The sequence below is a fragment of the Mastacembelus armatus genome, chromosome 14 (genome assembly GCF_900324485.2).
Source record: "Mastacembelus armatus chromosome 14, fMasArm1.2, whole genome shotgun sequence".
Taxonomy (NCBI): Eukaryota; Metazoa; Chordata; class Actinopteri; order Synbranchiformes; family Mastacembelidae; genus Mastacembelus; species Mastacembelus armatus.
The window spans coordinates 3,945,675-3,969,699 of record NC_046646.1 but is presented as its reverse complement, the minus strand read 5'-3'; the positions used below and the strand labels follow the sequence as shown (position 1 = coordinate 3,969,699).

General features: G+C 40.6%; 1 protein-coding gene across 12 annotated transcripts in view; it reads left to right on the top strand.

The window, feature by feature from the left end:
• Window positions 1–24,025, top strand: part of cblb (Cbl proto-oncogene B, E3 ubiquitin protein ligase) — a 57,241-nt gene that overhangs the window by 18,600 nt on the left and 14,616 nt on the right. For 11 of the 12 annotated variants that reach the window (XR_003296971.2, XR_003296970.2, XR_003296969.2 and 8 more), the window contains 7 exons: window positions 1,731–1,887; window positions 2,576–2,697; window positions 9,076–9,213; window positions 10,066–10,153; window positions 10,405–10,536; window positions 17,114–17,314; window positions 17,997–18,188. Coding sequence is in view for 9 of the 12 variants with exons in the window: in XM_026327710.1 (XP_026183495.1) it covers window positions 1,731–1,887; window positions 2,576–2,697; window positions 9,076–9,213; window positions 10,066–10,153; window positions 10,405–10,536; window positions 17,114–17,314; window positions 17,997–18,188 (1,030 nt within the window). In the remaining 3 variants the exon portion in view is untranslated. Of the gene's footprint in view, window positions 1–1,273; window positions 1,629–1,730; window positions 1,888–2,575; window positions 2,698–9,075; window positions 9,214–10,065; window positions 10,154–10,404; window positions 10,537–17,113; window positions 17,315–17,996; window positions 18,189–24,025 lie in introns of those variants that run through there. The other variant, XM_026327716.1, reaches the window with a different exon arrangement.

Genomic DNA, 24,025 nt, shown 5'->3' with positions numbered 1-24,025 from the left:
CTGTCCTTGCATGTTCAAGTAAATGTGATTAAGTGATTTTGCCTCCAGAACTGGTTTTTTTACAGCCTTAACCACTGTGAAAATGAATTTACCTAAAGTGTGCTGAAATGTTCTATATGCACTGTTGTTACTATTTCAAAGTCCTTGTGGTGTCACTTTGACCTTTCTGTCTCCCTCCCACAGTTCTCATTTACTGGCTGGGTACTGGTGTTAAAATGTGACAGCCTCATCTCCTGCTGTTCCAGCTAGGAGTTCCAGAGCTGCCATGATATCACCACTTTTGTTTTGTCTTTTTTACTATCGTCATCATAAATTACTGAGTCACCACCAACATACTCAGAACAAAATAGTTTTCTAATCTCCAGTGTTCCATTTCATAATTTGCTATCTCGTGGTTTTGATATGATTCAGGAATCAAATGTGTCTGTGCCTTGCACATACTGGGGATTATTTTTTGTTTGACCATCTAGATGACAAACTGCTGTCTTCTGGATCAGTTTTTAAATTTGTTTCACAAGTTGAGACTTTGTTTCCTGTGTAATTAGTTAGAAATTACAAATATTTTTGCTTTTTTAATAAAATATTGATAATGTTACTTATAGAAAATAAGATCACTATAAAAAATGTAAGTGAAAGTGCATTTTATGTGATTATATGAGTTTGGTTCATATTGCACAAATTAAGCAGAAAAATGTAATTCCAGGATACCAGATTTTTTAATAGGAAAGACTAATATGTGAGATGCATGATGTGGTTTGCAACTTTTAGGAGGGTTATTATCTGTATCCATAAACTGAAAATGACTAAGAGCAGGGGGGCTTTTAGCTGAGGCACACTTTACAATCAGCTGCTCATGGCTGAGAGGTTAAATTAAAAATCTTGGCACTAAAACACAGGGTGGAACAAGCAAGTAGGAAATACTCAAGAGACATTTCTCCAGAGTCTGTGGAAATGTTCTCATAATGGAGCTGCCACACCTCCTTTTGATGGACCTAGTGGAGATTCAGTTTTTTATGTCAAATTCACTTACACATTTCAATTTTTGCTGCAGAACCACATTTGTCATCATGTCAGTACAATAAGCCATGATATGGAGCTCACACTAGTTTCGGCTGAGAACAACACAACGTTATTCACTTTAATGTAACGTTTAATTTCTGATGCACTCAAAAGTCAAAAGTATTTGGTTCAAGAAATTTTTTTTTTTTTTTGTCTCAACCTTTGATGTGGTGCAGCCACTTGGGATAGAATCAGAAAATAATAACATGCTATGTAGAGTTTATGTTTAGCAATTGGTGTCATAAAGATGATGCAGATGTCTGACCATCTCATTTGTCACATATGGAAAAAAAATACAGTGTTTGTACCAGAATTTATGTTTAGCGCTACAGTACAAACTGTTCAATGAGTCATTACTGCTGCAAGCCATGCATTTATGTTTTGTATTGCTGCTGTGTGAAACTTTTAACTGTGTCAGGAAGTTAGATACTTTAGTGGGAAATTAACCTCTTGTGTTTGACCACATCAGCAGAGTTAAAGGCCACTGAATAATTTAAAGACCTCAAGATTATTGTTGGTAATTGGACATTTACCAACAATTTTCCATGGCCCTACCAAGCTTAAAGGCTGTATATTGCATTTATGTATCATTCAAGATGCACTGTATGATAAAACACCAATTTACTTGCAAGGTACTTGTATCTATGATTGAACCTTTTTCTCTCTTGCAGGACAATAGTGCCATGGAAAGTCTTTCGACAGTGCCTTCATGAACTGCATCCTATCAGCTCAGGCCTGGAGGCCATGGCCCTCAAATCTACCATTGATCTCACGTGCAATGACTACATTTCAGTGTTTGAGTTTGACATCTTCACACGCCTCTTCCAGGTCAGTTAAAATGAAATTGAGTTTCATGGCTTTGCACTTTACTTATGATTCATACTGTGCCCATGGACTATGCAACATTTTTTTTATTTTTTTTTATGAGAACCCAGAGGAGAAACCAAGAACTGAAAGCATGAAATGCCCATAAAGTGTGGTGCTGTCATTACATGTGGCATGTATTTACCGTGAAGGTCAAGGTCAGGACAACAATGAACAATGGAAGAAGATTTAACAAACTTTTTGACAAACCATGGTCATGATATGTTGGAATTGTCTTAGGAAAAATCTGGTCAAAACGTTGTAGGATATGCTCCAGTTGGAGTTGTAACAGTACCTTTTTTGGGTCGTGCATGATGTGTTGACTAGCTGTAGGAAAAGTGTCAGCTGTAGCTTTCAATGATTAACCCAAATGTGTAATCTGACCATAAAGAACATAAGTGAATGGTGTTTTGTTTTAAAGTCTGTCTCCTACTCGGTAGATAGTGTTTTTTTTGTTTCATTTTCTTTTACTTTTTTTCTTTTCTTATTAAGGACACCCAAAGAATTCAGATTTTAGTCAAGTCAACATGCATTTTAAAACTTACTTATAGCACTGACTCAACGTAACTTCATGCAATTAATTAATTAATTAATTAATATACAGTGCATAACAATGTATTTAGTTAAAACAACATTGGGTGGTCTTTTTCAGCCATGGGGATCTATTCTAAGAAATTGGAATTTCCTGGCGGTGACACACCCTGGCTACATGGCCTTCCTTACCTACGATGAGGTTAAGGCCCGACTGCAAAAGTACATCAACAAGCCTGGCAGGTATGGTACCTGTGAATGTGTTTTACTACCTAAAAACTAGGTATTTCTCTGTAAAATTACATATTCATGTCAAAATAAGCAACAAGCAAAGCTAAAGTTGCAAAGAAAACATTCATTTTATTATATGAATAGCAAACTTTATAACAATTTAAAATGTTGTCTTCCATATGTACAGTTTATGTTGGTATGCATGTGATACACAGTGAAATACATATCACATGTAGGATGTTTATAATAAGCTGATAAGTTTGCATTTGCACCCCTGAAATTTATGCAAATGTTCTATATTAAACTTCAGCTGCAACTTTGATGGGACAAAAGATCAGGATTTGTTTACTCTTGATTTAGCTAAACCCCTCGCACTGCTCACTTACAGCTCTCTTGTTATCTATGTGCTGATGCATAGTCAGGTCTGAAAGTCTGATTTAGGATTCAGCCTTCATGGTTATAACCGCTGATATCCTCATTTTGCACATATGCTCATGAATATTTAAAGCAGCCTTAGAGCTCAGGCACCAAGCCAACAGATATAACTCAAATAAAGAACGTTTATGAATTTCTGTTTGGGATTACATGTGTCACAAACGTACCATGCTTGCTGTCACACCTATGAGCCACAGTCTGAACAGCCTTCCCAAAACTCCTTATTACTATCACAGATATGTATAAACATATCATATTTTTGCTTTAAAATTTATGATAAAAGTATAGTGTAAATTATCCCTAAACACAGAGCATGAATCATCAGTGAAGTAAATCCAGCTGATCTAGATCTGTTGAAACAGAATAGAATAAATAAATGAGAAGCCAATCCGTCACAACTTCAAAAATAGGGACATATGCGCTTTAAAATGCTGTGAGCAGTGTTTGAGTATAGCAGTAGCTTATGCTTCAGTTTCCTAAACAAATGCTGATAAGCTATATTTGGGGTGGCGCCAGTGTTAAACCTTCTTCCATGTGGCAAGTTTCTGGTTGAGTGAAGAAAGTAGCTTAACAAAATACCTGTAACAACACTGCTAAATTATTGCAATCAGCTTGCATAGCCTTCAGCTGAGCCATGCATGGCTATGATTAGTCGATCTTGTGTGGTGGCACGGAAGAGCAAAGCAGATAATAGCAGGACATGATATGTGTGTGTGTGCGTGTGTGTGCGTGTGTGTGTGTGTGTGTGTGTGTGTGCGCGCGCGCGTGTGTGTGTGTGTGTGTGCGCGCGCGTGGTGTGTGTGTGCGTGTGTGAATAAGTCAGCAGTTAGCATGGAAGGAGCTATAGAGTGTCTGTGTATGCAAATGTAAAGGTTACTGATCCATGTATGAATCATGCAAATGCCACTGCTATGAACACTGGAATACAAGGACAGATATACACATCTCTGTGGGTGAGGGCTGTCATGTCAGACGAGCCAATAAATGTTACCACTTTGGTTCACACAAGACACATACACACTTCTATGCAAACACTTGGGAACATCAAGTCTTACAGCTTTACTGAAAAGTCAAACTAAACAATGGATTGCTCATATCTCAACATCATCAACATATTCCAGGTGTAGATGAAGCCATTTGTGACCACATATGTGATATGTTGAAGCACTTCATTATCTTTTAGGCAAAAGAGTCTGAAAATCTCAAAGTACAGTATGTTCACGTCTTTTCTCATGAAAGCCCCACTGGGCTCAGCTCAGTGCCTCTGTTGCTGTTGGCGGTAAGATCATACTGTGGTCAAGCCATGCTTAATGCCATGAACTCATACTGGATTGCATATATAATGTCTCCTCTTTCTTTTCTCTCTCTCTCTTTCTTTTTCAAATTCAGGTTGTTTCTCTAGATGTTTCCTTTGTATACAGCTTTGATTTTTACAAGGACATGCCTCTTTGATAAAGCTCAAAAGATGCAGAAGCACCATGGTTTGCTGCAGTTTAGTTTTAAGAAAAAGGCAAAGATAGAATGTTTATATTTCACTTTTTTTGTTATAGGCTCATTTCTCAGTGATTTAAGTGTGAAAATTGTAATCATCTGTTGTACCCTCCAGTGGTCAGCTTCGCTGATCTCATCAGGTCTTTGCATATGCATTATAAAGGTTTCAGGAAAAGTCTGTTAGGCTAGGGCTGCTGAATAATTAATAATATTTAATCTAAATGAGATTAAATAAACTGTCCTTAATGGCAAATCTGTAGGGCAATTCATTTGTTCAAAATCTATTTTAGCTTTATATAGCTTTATTCCTGGTAATGCTATAGCCTCAAGTTCTACCACATAACAATGTGTTCTCTGCATCTGGTTTCTTTTGATGCAAAGATGCAACTTTTGTGGGCTTTGGAGACATTATTTGTTGTATCTCTTGAAGTGCATCATGAAAAAGCACTGTATGTTGATTTTTTTTTTTTTTTTTGCATATTTGTCACAGTTTTTAATATTACACAAAGATAACCCAAGTACATACCAAACTTTAAAAAGGTGATTTCATTCATTAACGGAAAAAAGCTGTCCAAACCTACCTGCCCTTTGTGAAATGTAATTGCCCCTTAAACCTAATAACTGGTTGTGACACCCTTGGTGGCAACAACTAAGTTTGTAATAACTGGCTATGAGTCTTCCACAGTGCTGTGGAAGAATTTTGGCCCATTCTTCTTTCCAGAATTATTTTAATTCAGCCACATTGGAGGGTTTTTGAGTATGAACAGCCTCTTTAAGGTCATGCCACAGCATCTCAATCAGATTTAAGTCCAGACTTTGACTAGGCCACTCCAATACTCCAATTACACTCCAATTATTTATTTATTTATTTGGAGCCAATCAGAGGTGGACTTGCTGGTGTGTTTCAGATCATTGTCGTGCTGCATAACCTAAGTGCACTTGAGCTTGAGGTCACAAACTGATGGCTGGACATTCTTCTCCAGGATTTTTTGGTAGAGCGCAGAATTAATAGTTCCATCAATTATGTCAAGTCATCCTGGTCCTGAAGCTGCAAAGCAGCCCCAGAACATCATACTACCACCATGTTTGACTGTTGGATCTTTATATGAAAAGCTGTGTTAGGTTTACATCAGGTGTAATGGGACACCCACACCTTCCAAAAAGTAAAACTTTTGTCTCATCAGTCCAGAGAATATTTGCCCAAGAGTCTTGGGAATAATCAGGATGTTTATTGGCAAATGTGAGACAAGCCATTTTTGTTTGTTCTTTTTGGTCAGCAGTGGTTTTCACCTTGGGACTCTCCCATGGATCCTATTTTTGCCCAGTCTCTTTCCAATTGTTGAATCATGAACACTGACCTAAACTGAGGCAAGTGAGTCTTGCAGTTAATTAGATGTTGTTCTGGTTTCTTTTGTGTGCTCTTGGATGAGTTATTGTGCTCTTAAAGTAATTTTGGCAGTTCGGCCAATCCTGGGAAGGTTCACCACTGTTAAATGTTTTCTTAATTTGTGGATAATGGCTCTCACCTTGGCCATATAAATGGCTTTGTGACGAGGCTGATACAGTACATGTCAATTACTTTGTTTCTCATGTTTTCTTGAATGTCTTTAGATCACAGCATGATGTGCGTTTTGAGATCTTTTAGCATACTTTACTTTATCAGACAGGTTCTATTTAAGTGATCAGGCCTGGGTGTGGCAAATGAAATTGAACTCAGCTTTCTAAAAAATGTCGTTAATCACAGTTCATTCATGATTTAGCAAGGAGGGACAATTACTTTTTTTCACATAGGGCCAGGTAGGTTCTCACATGGCAGCAACTCAGGCATGTAGATGTGGTCAAGACAACTTGCCGAAGTTCATCTAATATCACAGAGCATCGGAATGGGGAAGAACCCAAGCGTCCCCAAATTTGGGGACTTAAAGGAGCCTCTAGCACATCAAAATGAACAGCAGAATCTGGACTACAAGAATATATAAACCTTTTTTACATGCCCCAAACACAACTCAAATTAATTGCTTAAATATCAAAGCACCGCTCTACTGCTACTGCACTTTATGCAAAACACACAATGCCTGCCTCAAATGAAAGCAAAGACTCTTCAGATTCTTAAGATGTGTATAAAAACACGGTACAACAAAGCATCAGAGAAATAGAAGCCAAAACACATCAGCAGAAATCACTTCAGCTAACGATAGCTGTAAAAATTTCTCATCTTTGCGCTTTTGCCATTTAAAGTGCATTTTACCGCTAAATCCACTCAAAATCTGACCTGTCTTATGTGACATTCAAATCACTGTAGGTGTTTCTGAAGGGCTTTTCGAGCAGGGTTCTAAAGATCGGCCTTGGGCTCAAAGGGAATGTGGCACGGTTGTTGGTGCTAGACAGGCTGGTCTGAGTATTTCAGAAACTGCTGACATACTGGGATTTCCGTGCACAACCATCTCTAGGGTTTACAGAGAATGGTCCTAAAAAGAGAAAATATCCAGTGAGCGGCAGTTGTGTGGATGAATGGGCAGATTGGTTTGAGATGATAGAAAGGCAGCAGTAACTCAAATAACCACTTGTTACAACGAAGGAATGCAGAATGCCATCTCTGAATTCACAACACATGAAACCCTGAAGCAGATGGGCAACAGCAGCAGAAGACCACACTGGGTGCCACTCCTGTCAGCTAAGAACAAGAAACTGAGGCTACAATTTGCACAGACTCACCAAAATTCTTAGTAGGTTTCATAGATAGATACAGCTAGTGCCATCTGCATAGCAATGGTAATTAATAGAGTGCTTCCTAATAACATTGCCTAAGGGAAGGATGTATGGGGTGAAAAGAATCGGTCCTAGCAGAGAACCTTATGGAACTACAAAACTAACTTTTGTGTGTGGAAGGTTCATTATGAATATGAACAAATTGGAATTTGTACAATAAATAAGATTGGAACCATTTTAACGCTGTTTCTTTTATCCAAATCACTTGTTCCAGTCTCTGTAATAAGATGCTGTGGTTGACAGTGTCAATGCAGCAGTATCATTTAAGATGACAAGTACAGAGATGAGTTTATTAATCTGAGGCTAAGAGAAGATCGTTGGTGACTTTTAATAGTGCTGTTTCTGTACAATGATGTGATCTGAATCCTGACTAAAAATCTTCAAATAGTTCATGCCTCTGTTAGTGGTCACGTAGCAACAACTTTTTGTAGGATTTTTGAAATAAATGGCAGTGTTGTCAGGCGTTTCAGTGTGGATGACCAACTTTTGGGAAAAGTTTGAAAACGATAGTATGGACGCGGAGCGTTTTTAGGCAAAAATGCTGTTTTCAAATTTATCTGGATTAGTGTAGATGTAAACCCCTGAGGTCCACAGGCTTTTTCAAGAGAGCACTGGCACATCGATGTGCCTGTGCTGCTAATGCGCTCAGGTAAACCACTCCTTCAGCTCTGCCTCTCTGCCCCACCCACCTCCACTCCCTGCAAAGAAAAGAGTGAAAGGCAAAGTGGGGGTTGCGACACTGTCAGCAAGATAATCAGCTTGGTAGAGAGTAGGATTGAGGCAGCTGCCCTACACTGTGTTGGCACGTGGCACTGAAGTAAATGAAGATGGAATCGTTTTCTTAAATTTATTAACAACGTTGTCAGAAAAACATCTGCTGTAGTCTGCTGAATTTTCTCCCAAAATGCTGCATGATCCATTCATCTATTATCCATACCTGGTTATTCCTATTTAGGGTAGGCTCTCAAATGAGATATAACTGTTCTGAGGATGAGAGTTTAATAATAAGTTTGAGTGGAAGATTGCAGCTACTCCTCCACCTCGACCTGTGCTTCGAGGAACATGACAATTTTTTTGACTGAGGGGGTTTGATTCATTCAGACAGACATATTCATCCTGCTGTAACCAGGTTTCAGTAAGACAGAGTAGGTCAATTTGGTGATAAGTTATCAAATCATTTACTAACAGAGATTTAGACAAAAGAGACCTGACATTGAATAATCCACATTTGACTGTTCTGTTTTTCTGTTCAGTAAGAGGAGTAGTCTTAATTTTTCTGAAGTTTTTTAAAATAACTCCTCTTGTGTTAACTTCTGATTCAGATTGGGGAGTGGTCCAGAGAAAATGATAGAGTTCGACATTGATGGTTAATTTGTTGGATTCCATTGACTGCTATTGTCTAAACAAGTTATATAATGTGTAGGTCATTTGTCATAATTATTGTCTTGTTTGTTAAAAGTGAGCCACAGCAATGTGATGTAGTGCAGCAAGTAGTTCATGTGCAACTAGTCAGGCTGTGAAGGCTCATGCACTGCTTTACCCACTCGTGTTGTTGTTGTTACAATTCAGTGTGATCCGTGACTCACAATATTCTGTTTTTTGGTTTTACATTATTTAAATTTTGTTATATGCTATGTTTGTTGGGCAGCTTGTGTGTGAACCATGCATGTCTGTATTTTTTTCTCTGCTTAACAGTTATATCTTCAGACTGAGTTGTACACGACTGGGCCAATGGGCTATCGGTTATGTGACCAGTGATGGCAACATACTGCAAACCATTCCCAACAACAAACCTCTGTTTCAAGCCCTCATCGATGGCTACAGGGAAGGCTTGTATGTAAACCATCATACTTTCTAGCCCATTCAAAGTTTTACTAAACTGTCCACTGTGTACAAGCTGTGTACTAATGAGAAATGGGCAACTGTATCCCAATCACTCACATCTGATTTACATACATTTTAAATAGAGTACAGCTATTCTGGAAGACACTTCCTAGACAAAACATGTTTTCTGTCTCAACTGGACCAGAGAGGGTCTTTGAGCTTTACGTTGTACTGCAAGGCCATCTTTTTCAATTGTACCTAATAATCTTACAGGCTTCTAGACAAATCTAAACAGGTGTCTGTCCATTTCAGCCATGCCATCCTGTTTTCTTCAGCTGTCAATTGTAGCTGCCTGTGTGAGTTCACTGTAACCAAATGTGTCAGTCAGTGTGGTTATGCCCACCCTTGTAAATACTGAATTTATTTGCAAAAATTCCTTTAAGAGGACAAGAGTTTCTGCTCAGGTTTAGCCACATTTTACATTTGTATTTTATGTGCAGAGAGATATTACTAACTCATTACTCATTACTAAGACTTTTAAATTTAACATCTGTTCATAACTGGTAGTTTGTATCAGTCATAAATGAGGATTAATTAGTCAGTGTAAAGCATTTAAGGTACAGATATTACTGTATGTATTCTTGTTGCTACTTTTAGTTCTTCTAATACATCTAGGAGGAATTATTTTTGTTTCATCACATTTATTGTTTAACGACACATTCATATGTTTAGAACATGTAAAACTCAAGTCCCTATGGTGGATGCATACATACTTGATAACATGTTAGAAGACATATATTTCATATTTTGAGCAAGCATCTTGCTATGTGTTTGTAATGGTAACTTTTTTCTCATTTACAGCTACTTGTTCCCTGATGGTCGCAGTTACAACCCTGACCTAACTGGTTTATGCGAGCCGACGCCTCATGATCACATAAAAGTGACACAGGTGGGTTTCTGTGTGTCTGAAAACATGGTCATAGCATTTCTTTAACATTTATTTGTGAAAATCATTCAGTGAGAACTGAAATATGTTTCAGAAAACTCATTTGATATAATTTGTGCCGGAGTGTTGTAAGCAAAGTCATATACTGCATATGTCTATACTGCATATGTGTATCTGCATATTTTTTGTTTGCTCTCGTATAATTGAATCTGTGCATGACTTGATGACTAACGAGTTTTTTTCTGGCTGAACAGGAGCAGTATGAGGTTTACTGTGAAATGGGCTCCACCTTCCAGCTTTGTAAGATCTGTGCTGAGAACGACAAAGACGTCAAGATTGAACCTTGTGGTCACCTCATGTGTACTTCCTGTCTTACAGCCTGGCAGGTATTGTAGTGAATAATACAAACAATAATTAATTTAAAGATCAAATTGTTGTGGGCTTTGGTTAACTACTGTTACCATTACACATGTACGTGGAACAGTGTGTGGGTTAATGCCAGAATGTGTACGTTTTCATCATCGTATCATCAGTTTGACAGAAAAACATCAAAATCTTACATGTAAGACAAAACATTTTTAGCTCTTTTCCATATGCTGTATTTTTTACACTTATATGTCGGCATTAATCTCAACTGAATTGGCACAACTCAAGTGAAAAAAGACCATTGAATAATAGAAGCAGCTTTCAGGCAATAGACCATACATGGTAAAAAACCTGCCTCCCTCACTTCCTTCCATAGTCCATTTGTCCTAATCAAATTTCAAAGTATCAGTCAATAGTGGAAGCAAAAAATAAGTGTGAACACAAGTTATAATCCAGTGTTTCTGCATGTATTTTTTTGCACCACCATGTTCACTGGACCTGTGCACTTTCATTCGTCCATGCTGCAGTCACAGACAGGACATCTTAAGTTCCGCACTAACCCTGATGTTATGCATCTCTGGCAGAGACACACACACATATTCACTCTGCAACTCTGGACATGAACCAGAGTAGGACTGAAAGTGTAGTTGTTCCACCTCTCAAAAGCATTCCTTTGAAAATCTTACACACAGCAGACGTATTAGATCTTATTCAATCTTCTTACTGGTGTTGAATAAGTGTGGAGTTGATCAAATGAAATGATCAAGTGAAACTTATTACTGGAGTTATTCTGTTTTCTAACTAGAATAGATTCAATAAGCGAAAAACTCCAAACCTTGTATTAATTCTGTTTTCGTATAGTGTGTTATGGTTTCATATTTCTACACAAGCAAATCATTTTAACACTGTTTTTCAAATACCTACTAGCTGTTTGGCAGCAGAGCTTTTGCGAGGGAGGACATGGAAAATGATTCAGCGTACTGTGAGCGCAGGTTTTTATACAGCTGAGTGCATTTTGTCAGTTAGTCAGCACCATAATAGTTTCCAAGTCTTACGTTTGCAAGGGGGTGATGTCTAAAAAAAAAAAAAAAGCAATCAATGAAACAGATTTCACACCATTAAGATGTGCAATTAATTAAATTGCTATTTATGTCCAGCTTACCAAGGGATATTGTGCTTTGATGAGAATATAAAGATGATAAGCACAGCAGTCTTTTTGAAGACTTTTTCATATTGTTTGTCTATCATGCTTCCTGTTATGACAACTTGACAGGACCCCGCCTCCTTCTCAACCTCAGAAAGAGATTCAGTGATGTATGTTAGCATGTGTGTATGTATTGGAGTGCTTCGGTAATGAAGTATTTTCCTCCACATTAGTGAAATTGTGACTCAGAGATAGAGAGGGAACCCTCCTTTCCAGTGAGTAATCCAGCTTTGGTCTGTTCGGGTCACTCAGTCAGTAGTGGTTCCCTGACTTTCTTCTTGCTCTGTATATTAGTCATTTGAGGTGGAACAGATATACACTGCTTACTCACAGATGGGTGTTGATCTATGAGATTCCACATCCTGTTCTCTTTAATGATTTTTGATCTTTGCAGAGTGTGGGGGCACATGAGAGAGGTCCCATAGTCTAAGTAGTTTTAATCCCAAATTCAATGCAGGATGATTCAGAGGGGATTTTCTGTGTATTGTTTTTTTTACCACAATATTGGTTTCATTAGATGCATATGAATGGTTTTTGTATCTTACTAATGATTACATCAAGCACGTTGACAAGTTGTAACTAAATCTTTCCATGGAACATTTCTATGTAAACAGAAGTTTATGAACCAAACCCAACCTGAAGTTTGAATGAGTAGGTGAAGGCTGCTTCAATATCTATATGACAGTAACTACTTGACTCCTGTCTTACATTTTGACTGAAACACATTGAACATTACCTCCTCAGCACTAAACAGTAGTTGGACAAAGTTAGCGAGTAGCTGACGAATATATTGGCGCAATTAGGTACTAAAGAGCCCAATATTAGGGCTGCGACGATGGCAATTTTTTACTACCACAGTGGGAATCAGCACCTCTCCGAGGCCAAGGTTCTCAACCAGAAAAAGGCGGCTTGCACTCTCCAGGAGAGATCCTGCCTCAAGTGGAGGAGTTTAAGTATCTTGTGGTCCTGTTCACAAGTGACGGAAGAATGGAACGGTAGATTGACAGATGAATTGGTGCAGCGGCTGATGTACCGCTCTGTTGTGGTAAATGGTCTTATACTTGTATAGTGCTTTTCTACACTCAAATGTACTCAAAGCACTTTTACACTATTTGTCCATTCACCCACTTGCTCACACAAACGCTCACACATTCATACATCAGTGGAACAGCCACCGGGGGCAACCTGGGGTTCAGTGTCTTGCCCAAGGACATTTCGGCCTGTGGACCAAGGAAGCCAAGGATTGAACCACCAACCCTCTGGTTCATGGCCAACCTGCTCTACTTTCTGAGCCATGGCCCCTGAAGAAGGAACTGAGTCGAAAAGTGAAGCTTTCGATTTCCCAGTCAATCTACGTTCCTACTCTCACCTATGGTCATGAGCTCTGGGTCATGACTGAAAGGACAAACTCTCGGAGTAGAGCCACTGCTCCTCCACATCAAGAAGAGCCAGCTGAGGTGGCCCCGGCATCTGTTCCGGATGCCCTCTGGACGCCTCGTTGGTGAGGTGTTCCGGGCATGCCCCAACAGGAGGAGGCCCCAGGGAGGACCCAGGACATGCTCGAGGAACTATGTCTCTTGGCTGGCCTGGAAATGCCTTGGTATCCCCCTGGAAGAGCTGTAGGAAGTATCTAGGGACAGAGAAGTCTAGACATCCCTGCTTAGACCACTACCTGGCCCCGGATATTTATTAAAATATGTATATGTATATTTATATATATTTAATATTTATATGTAAAAATAATATTTTATTGGACCTCTTGTATACTCAGAGGAGTGATATAGTTCAGATGCTGAAGGGCAGTATAGGAAAGGATTAAAGGTATCAAAACTTGGATATTTCCCAAGTGTTTGTCTGTTTCCATATGTCAGCCATGTGATAGACTGATTATCTGTCCAGGGTGTACTACACCTCTCATCCAATGTCAGCTGTGATTTGTTCCAGCACCCCCAGAATGCTGGATGTGCCAGGATAAGTGGTAGATAATGGATGGATGTGTTTAGTTGTCAGTGTATGTTATGCTTCATGTTTAAATCAGTGGCTATACGTAAACCAGAATTAGTATTTCCTGAAGAAAATGCATGTGAATACAACAACCTGCTGCTTTCAGTCACTGCTGCACGGAGTGAACCAGTCATAAATTCATGTTTCATCTAAACCATTTTTATTTTCTATTGCACCTAAAGTAGCAGAGTATGGACATGAGTTGTTTGCTTGCACATTGTTAAATGTCAAGGAAAACTTGGAGAAGGAGGAAAAGTGACAGCTGCAGTATGTTTCTAACTGAAAGTATGCAGAACTAGTAGCATGCTGGAAAAACAATAAAATGGAATAATACAGAGCAAAGATCTTTAGAATGTGACTGGTGCATTTGCGCACTAATAATACAGAGTGAAAAGAACAGTATAACTTCCCTGTTTTTTGTTTTAGCTTTTTCTTTACAACAGAAGTGAAGCTGGGGAGGTTTTGTCCTTTTTGACCATGATAGATGTTTAAGAGCTGTTTTATCTAGTTTTGCCCTTCAGTCATATGTACTATTGATCAGTATGGTTCCAGATTCAGATTTTTAAACTTACTTTATTAGCCCCATATACCATATAGCATTGCACAACTTTTTATTTAGCCACGCATGGCTAAATAAAAAGTTGTTTCTTATGGGATGGTTCTGTGATGGACGCATGTTGTGGAAGAGAGCTGGGATAGGTTCCAGCAGATCCCCGTGACACTAAATAGGAATAAGTGGGGATAGATAATGGATGGATGGATAGATGGATGGTTCTGCTAAGAAACTTAGATTACTTTAACAAACCAGTAAGTACCATAAAAAAAGAATTAAAATAAAAATATAGAATTAAAATATAGATTTTAAATAGAATAAAAAATTAACTTAGAATTAAATGAAAAGAGAATGAGTGCAGATAAAAGAGTTTCAGTTAACATATGCAGAGCTAAAAAGAAAAGTTTTTAGCTTGGACATTGTTTAGTTGGGGATCATCAGGAAGACTATTCCCGATTTTAGCTGCATAAAACTGAAACGCTGCTTCTCCCTGTTTAGTTCTGACTCTGGGCACGAGCACAAGTCTCGTGCCTGATGTTCTGTGTGGCACCAACATGTCAGAGATGTACTGTGGTGCTGAGCCATGAAGAGACTACACAAGCAGTGCTGTTTTAAAGTCTATTCTCTGAACAACAGGAAACCAGTGCAGAGATCTGAGAACAGGAGTAATGTGGTTGTACTTCCTGGTTATAGTCAGGACCCGAGCAGCAGCGTTTTGAACGTACTGCAGCTGCCTAACAGCTCTTTTTGAGAGCCCCGTGAGCAGGACTGCTGGCGATAAATGCATGGATCAGTCATCAATAAAAGTTTGACAACATTGGGGTGGCTTGTAAATGATTATGTAGAGTATTGAAGGAGATCATTTTAGCTCAATTTTAAAAGATACATACTCAAATTATGAAAACACCCCCAAATGTCAGCCTGTGGGTAACCACATTATTCCTAAAAAAGACACAGACACCACCACCCTTTTAGATAGAAATGTGAAATTAAGTGGGGTAGATTTGATAAGAACAACATTACCCATCTTGCTGTCTAACCATGTTTCTCTTAAAAACATAAAATCAAGATTATAAGAGAAAATAAAATTATTAATTAAAAATGATTTGTTACATAAAGATCTGACATTGAGCACAGCACAAGTTTTAAATTTGTTTGAGTTGGGCCTGAAACTCTCTTTTCACGGGATTTTAATCAGATTTCTCTGATTGGACAGTGTCACTCTCTTATCCACTCTGCGACTTTTGACGAGAGCTGGCACTAGGGAGTGGGCTTTCCTCCTGGGCCTCTGGTGGATAAGTGGTTTATTATGACTAAAGGTCCTGGAACAGCAGATGCCCTGGGTGTCCCAGTCGCCGAAAGATTGTGCTCCTGGGTGACATAGGGGGGTGGTGTTTGCTGAGAGGATGAATTCAGCAGCGTTGATGATAGTACCTGTGACAGATTCTTTGTCTCTGTCTCTCTGCCTAGTTTCATGCCTCGCATTTTTCATAAAATTACTACTTTTTTGTACTTGTAACTATGTATGTCGCCATCTTTCTAATTTGGCATTATTTCTTTAGGTCTATGACCATCTGATCGTCTCTCCCTCCTTGTTGCTTCAAATCTCCCACTCCTTCCCCTCTCCACCCACTCTAATTTCTATAGGATTAAGTTTCAAACATGCTTTTTGGTGCATCCCCCACTAAGTATGTAACCATATGGCTACCACAAATGCAACTTTGTTCTCTGTAAACATGTCTGCCTTTGATTGTAGCCACTGAGTCAGTGGGGACAGATGCACTAGAAACCAAAACATCTTTTATTCTCTTATTTATGATGTCCGTTGGACACGAGCTGCCATGTGTAATATGTACATATGGCCAATGAATGTTGTAAAACTGTTGCACAACAGTTTTCCCCAGAGAGGATCTGCACAAGCATGTCTCCAGTCGACTTTGTCTGTCTGTCTGACTTTGCCAGAGGCTTTTTATGAATAATGATGAAAAGGAACTGTAAGTGCCTGGACAAACTGGTGAAAAAGGCCAGTTCTGTCCTAGGCAGGGGGCTGGACCCTCTCAGAACTGTGGTGGAGCAGCACATATGGAGGAAGCTGCTTGCTATATTGAACAATAATAAACACCCCCTCCACAACATCCTGACAGGACAGAGTAGCAGCTGCAGTGGGAGGCTCATCTCACTGTGCTGCAGAACTGTGAGGTTGAGAAGATCCTTTGTGATCCTCACTGTAGTAACTGTTGATATATTTATGCTATATGATATTGACTGGGTGCCTTTATCTGTTTATTGTATATAGTGACATTTCTGTGTAAAAGTAAATATAAGAGCTGCTGGACAATCTGAATTTCCTCCATGGGGGATAAGTAAAGTATCTGTCTCTGTCTGTCTGTCTGACTAACTAACTAACTAATGTCATGGAAATTTCTTTTAGTTTGTGAGAGTTGCTAATTCTCAAGAACAAATGCAAGTGTGATGAATCATCTCAGTTTAATTCGTGCGGCATGGAGAGAAGACCTCTACAGTGTTCTCTGTCTTCTCCCTTACAATTTAGGAATATGTAGCTGAGGGAAAGGGTGGCTTATCTCCAAAAGACCCCAAAGGTTTTCACAGCTTTTATCTATGTTCAGGCATCTAACGGCAGTAAAACAAATGTTGGCAGTTATTTACAGGCCTCTAAAACACTAAAACCCCCATACCCTGCATATTTAACTGACCCTTTGACTATCTGTTCCAATTCTACTATGAAACCAAACAGAAGTAAGACCTAAACTTCACTTTATAACTCATGCTGTGTAAAACAACCACACTAACTAACTGTTTGCTTTACCTGTTCCAGGAGTCGGATGGTCAGGGTTGTCCATTCTGTCGCTGTGAGATCAAAGGCACAGAACCCATCATTGTTGATCCATTTGACCCAAGAAATGAGGGCACTAAGTGCTTCTTCCTAGACCGGCATAGCTGCCACATGCTGGAGCTGGATGATGAGGAAGATCGAGAGGACTGCTTGGTCATGAATGGACTGGCCAACATCAGGAAGGTAAAGAGAGAATCACTTAAAGGGGAAAATGAAATCTCTAGAGTCACTTAATCTAATGACTTACTTTGATAATGCTAATCACAGAATTTACTTAACTTTAACTTTACTGTCCATTTTAAAAAATGCTTACTGCTTTTTCAATGTGTTAGTCTAAAATATATTGTATTTTATGTTATAAAAAGTTAATTTTCTGTGAAATATTTAATATCTACAGTATCAATTAAATATCATAATAACCATAGAGATTAAATAACTAGAAACTGTATGAAATGGAAACAAAGGATCTTCTCCAGAGAAGGGAGGAAATTCTGCTACTGGTGGAGGAAAATGTATGTGTAAGATGTATAGAAAGGGAGAATCAGTCCCATCTTTTTTGATAAAGGTACTGCAGTGTCCTTTAAAATGTTAAAAACAAATGTAAATAGTCTAGAACTACACATACACTGCACATACAGACTGCTTCAGAGAGCTTCATGATATTTTGTACATTTTGTACTTTTACTCACTCAACATATTTTATTCCCATGTCATCCATGTCAGGGTCTTCACTTAACCAAGTTAAGGCACCTCTGCAGCACTCTTAGGAGTGTTTGTAAATCTAAAAAAAAACAGCACTTAATACAATAGATGCTCATAAATGACTGAACACCCATATAAAGGTAATTCACATTTCTCCTATCAGTGTACCGAGCACCAGAACTCACCCATGGTGTCCCCGAGCTCTTCACCTGTCAGCCAGCATAGGAAAGCCCATGGAGGAGAGCTTGGCCACTGCACCCAGCATCTCAGCCTTCCCCCTGTACCTCCACGACTCGACCGCATTCAGAAAGGTGCCATCCGCTCCCCATCTGCCAGTCCAACTGGCTCCCCAAAGGTCAGTCACAGCATTCCCTGAATAAACAGAAAAAATATGTGACCTCTATTTTCTGGAGTAGATCATGCTTTACAAGAGTGCTTAAACACATGAATAATAAATTACACATGGATGATGTAAACACATTGAGGAAGCACATTCAGACAGCTGAAAAAAACATTAAGGCTGATCGGCAGAAATCCCAGTAACGGCTGAGTGTGATCAGGGAGTTCCCTGTAAAGTCTTGCCTGAACAAAAGGCTCTGTAGCTGTGGTTTGGATTTATTCAATACAATCAAAAACACTTAAAAAATGTATAATGTCAATTTCACTGCTACTTACTCCAACATTAAAAAACTGCTCTTGAAAACAAAACAAGGTGACTTTGCCTAGCATAATTTTAAGGTTCAGCTGTTTAAAATCATATTAGAACAAGCTGTCTTTTATATTTCATACTTTGTGAGTGGGCAGCACTGTGGCTTAGTGGTTAGCACTGTTGCCGCACAGCAAGAAAGGCCTGGGTTCGCAAACCATCAGGGACCTTTCTGTGTGGATTTTGCCTGTTCTCTCCATGCTTGTGTGGGTTTACTCTGCCTACTCCGGTTTCCTCCCACAGTCCAAAAAACATGCATGTTAGGTCGATTGGTGACTCTTTTGCCCATAGGAGTGAGTGTGAGTGTGTGTGGTTGTTCGTCTCTATGTGGCCCTGTGATGGACTGGTGACCTGTCCAGGGTGTACCCCTGCCTTTCACCCAAAGAGAGCTGGGATAGGCTTTAGCAGATCCCTGTGACCCTAACTAGGAATAAGCGGGATAGATAATGGATGGACGGTTTGTGAGTGACTTCCTGCTTGAGGAGGAACTTCCTTCTTAAGCATGGAGGAACTTCCTGTGTAGCTGAATATGTGGAGAGCAGTGTCCATCCATCCATCCATCCATCTTTTTCTGCTTATTCGGGGCCGGGTCGCGGGGGCAGTAGCCTAATCAGGGATACCCAGACTTCCTTCTCCCTGGACACTTCCTCCAGCTCTTCCGGGGGGACACCGAGCCGTTCCCAGGCCAGCCGGGAGACATAATCCCTCCAGCGTGTCCTGGGTCTTCCCCAGGGCCTTCTCCTGGTGGAACATGCCCGGAACACCTCCCCAGGGAGGCGCCCAGGAGGCATCCGAAACAGATGCCTGAGCCACGTCAACTGACTCCTCTCGATGTGGAGGAGCAGCGGCTCTACTCTGAGCTTCTCCCGGGTGACCGAGCTCCTCACCCTACCTCTAAGGGAGCGCCTGGCCACTCTGCGGAGGAAGCTCATTTCAGCCGCTTGTATCCAAGATCTTGTTCTTTCGGTCATGACCCAAAGCTCATGACCATAGGTGAGAGTAGGAATGTAGATTGACTGGTAAATCGAGAGCTTCGCCTTTCAGCTTCGCCACAACGGATCGGTAAACCGACCGCATTACTGCTGCCGATGTCCCGATCCATCTGTCAATCTCATGTTCCGTCCTTCCTTCACTCGTGAACAAGACCCCGAGATACTTAAACTCCTCCACCTGAGGCAGGATCTCTCCCCTGGCCTGGAGATGGCAAGCCACCTTTTTCCGGTTGAGTACCATGGCCTTGGACTTGGAGGTGCTGGAGGTGGATCATGTCAGGCCCCGGTGCTGTCCAGCGATGGTTACTGGTTCCTGTTCAGGGAGGTTGCTGTGGTCTGCTCTCAGGTCTGCCAGCCACTGGGCATTGGTGTTATGTGATGCCTCCCTCTCCCATATGCTTTTCCAGTATTGTTCAGTCTCCAGCCTTGGTGGGTCTGCCCTCGTGTTACTGCCCTCCCACTGAGAGTACACCTTGGATGGTTCGGTGGAGAACATCCTGTTTATTCTCCGTGCTTCTATTTCTCTGGTGTACCTCTTCAGGCGTGTGGCCAGGGCTGTGAGTCGTTGTTTGGCAGTCTCCAGGGCCTCTGGTATGGACAGCCTGCTGTATTTCTTACCCAACTTCATCCCCCTTCTCTGCAGTTCTGATAGTTGGCTAACTTCTCTCCGACTTGCCCTTATTTTTGCTTCTAACCTCCTTCTCCAGGCAGGGTACTGCTCCTTGGTGGTGGAATGTATTTTGTGGCCAAGCATCTCAAGGATCACTGTTGCCGTCGGGGCTTGTCATTGGGGCTTGATACCCAATCTCGGGTGGGGGTGGTGTTGTTTCCCCCCTGACCTGGCGTCCTGGCTCCCCCTTGCCGTAGCATTTGTGTTGTATTTCTTCAATCTCTAGTTGTGATAGCAGCTGCCGTTTGCGGATGTTGGAACACTGAGCTACTAGATGCTTTGGCCCTAGTGTGGATGGTGGGTTTCGAAGTTTCCATAGGTCCCACATCCTCTTTATGTAGCCCCTATCGCTGGGGTTACTCATGCAGTAGCACTCCAACAGTTCTCTGTTATCAGCCCTCGTCCACGAGTGTCTTGTTCCAGTAGCCCATTTCTCATCAGGTTGCCCTGGTCCACTAGCACCTGACACGGACCTTGTTGACCTGGGCGATGTCCGAGCCGGTATGACTCCAGTATTTCTATCGCTCATTGTAATGAGGTAGGCTAGTAGCGTTAAGGACCTTGCCTAAGGGCCCACACTGGTGATGCCCTGGTCGGGATTCAAACCATTTGGTCTCCCTGCACCGAAGTCAGTGGCCTTAACCACTGAGCTATCCAGTCGCTAAATTTTTCACTCTTTGTGTCATTGCAGCCATTTGCCAAAATCAAAAAAGTTCATTTTATTTCTCATTAATGTACACTCAGCACCCCATCTTGACAGAAAAAAACAGAAATGTAGAAATTTTTGCAAATTTATTAAAAAAAAAACTGAAATATCACATGGTCATAAGTATTCAGACCCTTTGCAGTGACACTCATATTTAACTCACATGCTGTCCATTTCTTCTGATCCTCCTTGAGATGGTTCTGCTCCTTCATTGGAGTCCAGCTGTGTTTAATTAAACTCATTGGACTTGATTAGGAAAGGCACACACCTGTCTATATAAGACCTTACAGCTCACAGTGCATGTCAGAGCAAATGAGAATCATGAGGTCGAAGGAACCGCCCAAGGAGCTCAGAGACAGAATTGTGGCAAGGCACAGATCTGGCCAAGGTTACAAAAGAATTTCTGCAGCACTCAAGGTTCCTAAGAGCCCAGTGGCCTCCATTATCCTCAAATGGAAAAAGTTTGGGATGACTAGAACTCTTCCTAGACCTGGCCGTCCAGCCAAACTGAGCAATCGTGGGAGAAGAGCCTTGGTGAGAGAGGTAAAGAAGAACCCAAAGATCACTGTGGCTGAGCTCCAGAGATGCAGTAGGGAGATGGGAGAAAGTTCCACAAAGTCAACTATCACTGCAGCCCTCCACCAGTCGGGGCTTTGTGGCAGAGTGGCCCGACGGAAGCCTCTCCTCAGTGCAAGACACATGAAAGCTGGCATAGAGTTTGCCAATAAACACATGAAGGACTCCCAGACTATGAGAAATAAGATTCTCTGGTCTGATGAGACCAAGATTGAACTTTTTGGCGTTAATTGTAAGCAGTATGTGTGGAGAAAACCAGGCACTGCTCATTGCCTGCCCAATACAATCCCTACAGTGAAACATGGTGGTGGGAACATCATGTTGTGGGGGTGTTTTTCAGCTGCAGGGACAGGACGACTGGTTGTAATTGAAGGAAAGATGAATGTGGCCAAGTACAGAGATATCCTGGAAGAAAACCTCTTCCAGAGTGCTCAGGACCTCAGACTGGGCCGAAAGTTCACCTTTCAAAAGGACAATGACCCTAAGCACACAGCTAAAATAACAAAGGAGTGGCTTCGGAACAACTCTGTGACCGTTCTTGACTGGCCCAGCCAGAGCCCTGACCTAAACCCAATTGAGCATCTCTGGAGAGACCTGAAAATGGCTGCCCACCAACGTTCACCATCCAACCTGACAGAACTGGAGAGGATCTGCAAGGAAGAATGACAGAGGATCCCCAAATCTAGGTGTGAAAAACTTGTTGCATCATTCCCAAGAAGACTCATGGCTGTACTAGCTCAAAAGGGTGCTTCTACTCAATACTGAGCACAGGGTCTGAATACTTATGACCATGTGATATTTCAGTTTTTCTTTTTTAATAAATTTGCAAAAATTTCTACATTTGTTTTTTTCTGTCAAGATGGGGTGCTGAGTGTACATTAATGAGAAATAAAATGAACTTTTTTGATTTTGGCAAATGGCTGCAATGACACAAAGAGTGAAAAATTTAAAGGGGTCTGAATACTTTCCGTACCCACTGTATATGTGGGAGAAAGGGCCCAAAATGAATTATGTCTTGAATGGCCCCTCAGACATCACGTGCATTACGATATTCATTCATCCGTGTCAAGTTAAACAACTCTGCAAACGTCAGGGTGGGGAAAGATGAAACGGTGTCTCCTCTTTCTCTCTCAGGATGTTTGAATGCTGACACTCATTCCAAACTTTGTTGCTGCAAACTTTTCCTGAACTTTGAACTCTGCGGTATAGTATTTTCTTTTGGACAGCATTTTCACTTGTGTTACACTAGGAGTTATAGTTTAGTGTGAACGTAAACTTTTTTACTTTTTCAGCGGAATAATATCTTCAATTCAGTCAAGAGTGCCATCTAACACTAGTGACTACTAGACAAAATTACTGTAAATATACAAATATAAGTCGCTTTGCTGTATAAGTTGCAGGACAAGTCAGAGAACTAAAAAAAAAAGTGCGACTTAGTCCGGACAATATAATAAGTGTTTGTGGAAAAATGTTATTACAACAGGTTCAGCTAAAACAATTGGAAAAGTATCTGTATTTCGCTTGCACATTTCAGATACCGAATAACATACTGAATACCAAAAAACAGGGTATGTTTTCATGAAAACGCATTATTCTTTATTCTGTTTTTGAATCTGCAGTAGCTTCCAATAAATTGCTCAAATGTTCAATTGAATTCATTCAGTTTATTTGCATAGCACCAAATCACAATTCAATCATCTTTAGGCACTTTACAAAAAAGAAAAACCCAACAAATCCCTTATGAGCAAGCATTTGGCAACAGTGGAGAGGAAAAACTCCCTTTAACGGAAGAAAAAACCTCCAGCAGAACCAGACTCAGTTTGGGCAGCCACTGCCTCGACCGGTTGGGTTGAGTGGATAGAGGAGAGAGACATTCAGTGGTGGAATATACATGTGAGGGGGAGGAGAGGAGGAGAGGGGAAGGGAGGGGAGGGGAGGGGAGGGGAGCTCAGTGTACCAATAGACTCAGGCAGTCTAGGCCTATAGCAGCATAACTAAGGGATTGTTCAGTGTTACCTGAACCAGCCCTAACTATAAGCTTTGTCAAAAAGGAAGGTTTTAAGTCTAACCTTAAAAGTACAGAGTGTCTGCCTCCTGAACCCAGACTGGGAGCTGGTTCCACAGGAGAGGAGCTTGATAGCTAAAGACTCTAAAAGTAGAAATTCTACTTTTATAAACTCTGGGAAATACAAGTAGACCTGCACCTGCTTTGAGGTATGAAGGAGCTTGATCATGAAGGATTTGTATGTGAGGAGAAGGATTTTACATTCTCTTCTGGATTTTACAGGGAGCCAATAAAGAGAAGCTAGCGTAGGAGAAATATGATCTCTCTTGCTAGTTCCTGTCAGGACTCTAGCTGCAGCAGTTTGGATTAACTGGAGGCTTTTTATGGATATACTGGGGCATCCTGATAGTAATGAGTTAGCATTAATTGAAGTAACAAATGCATTAACTACTTTTTCTGCATCATTTTGTGACAGGATGTTCCCAATTTTGGCAATATTGTGTAAGTGAAAGAAGGCGGTTCTAGAGATTCGTTTTA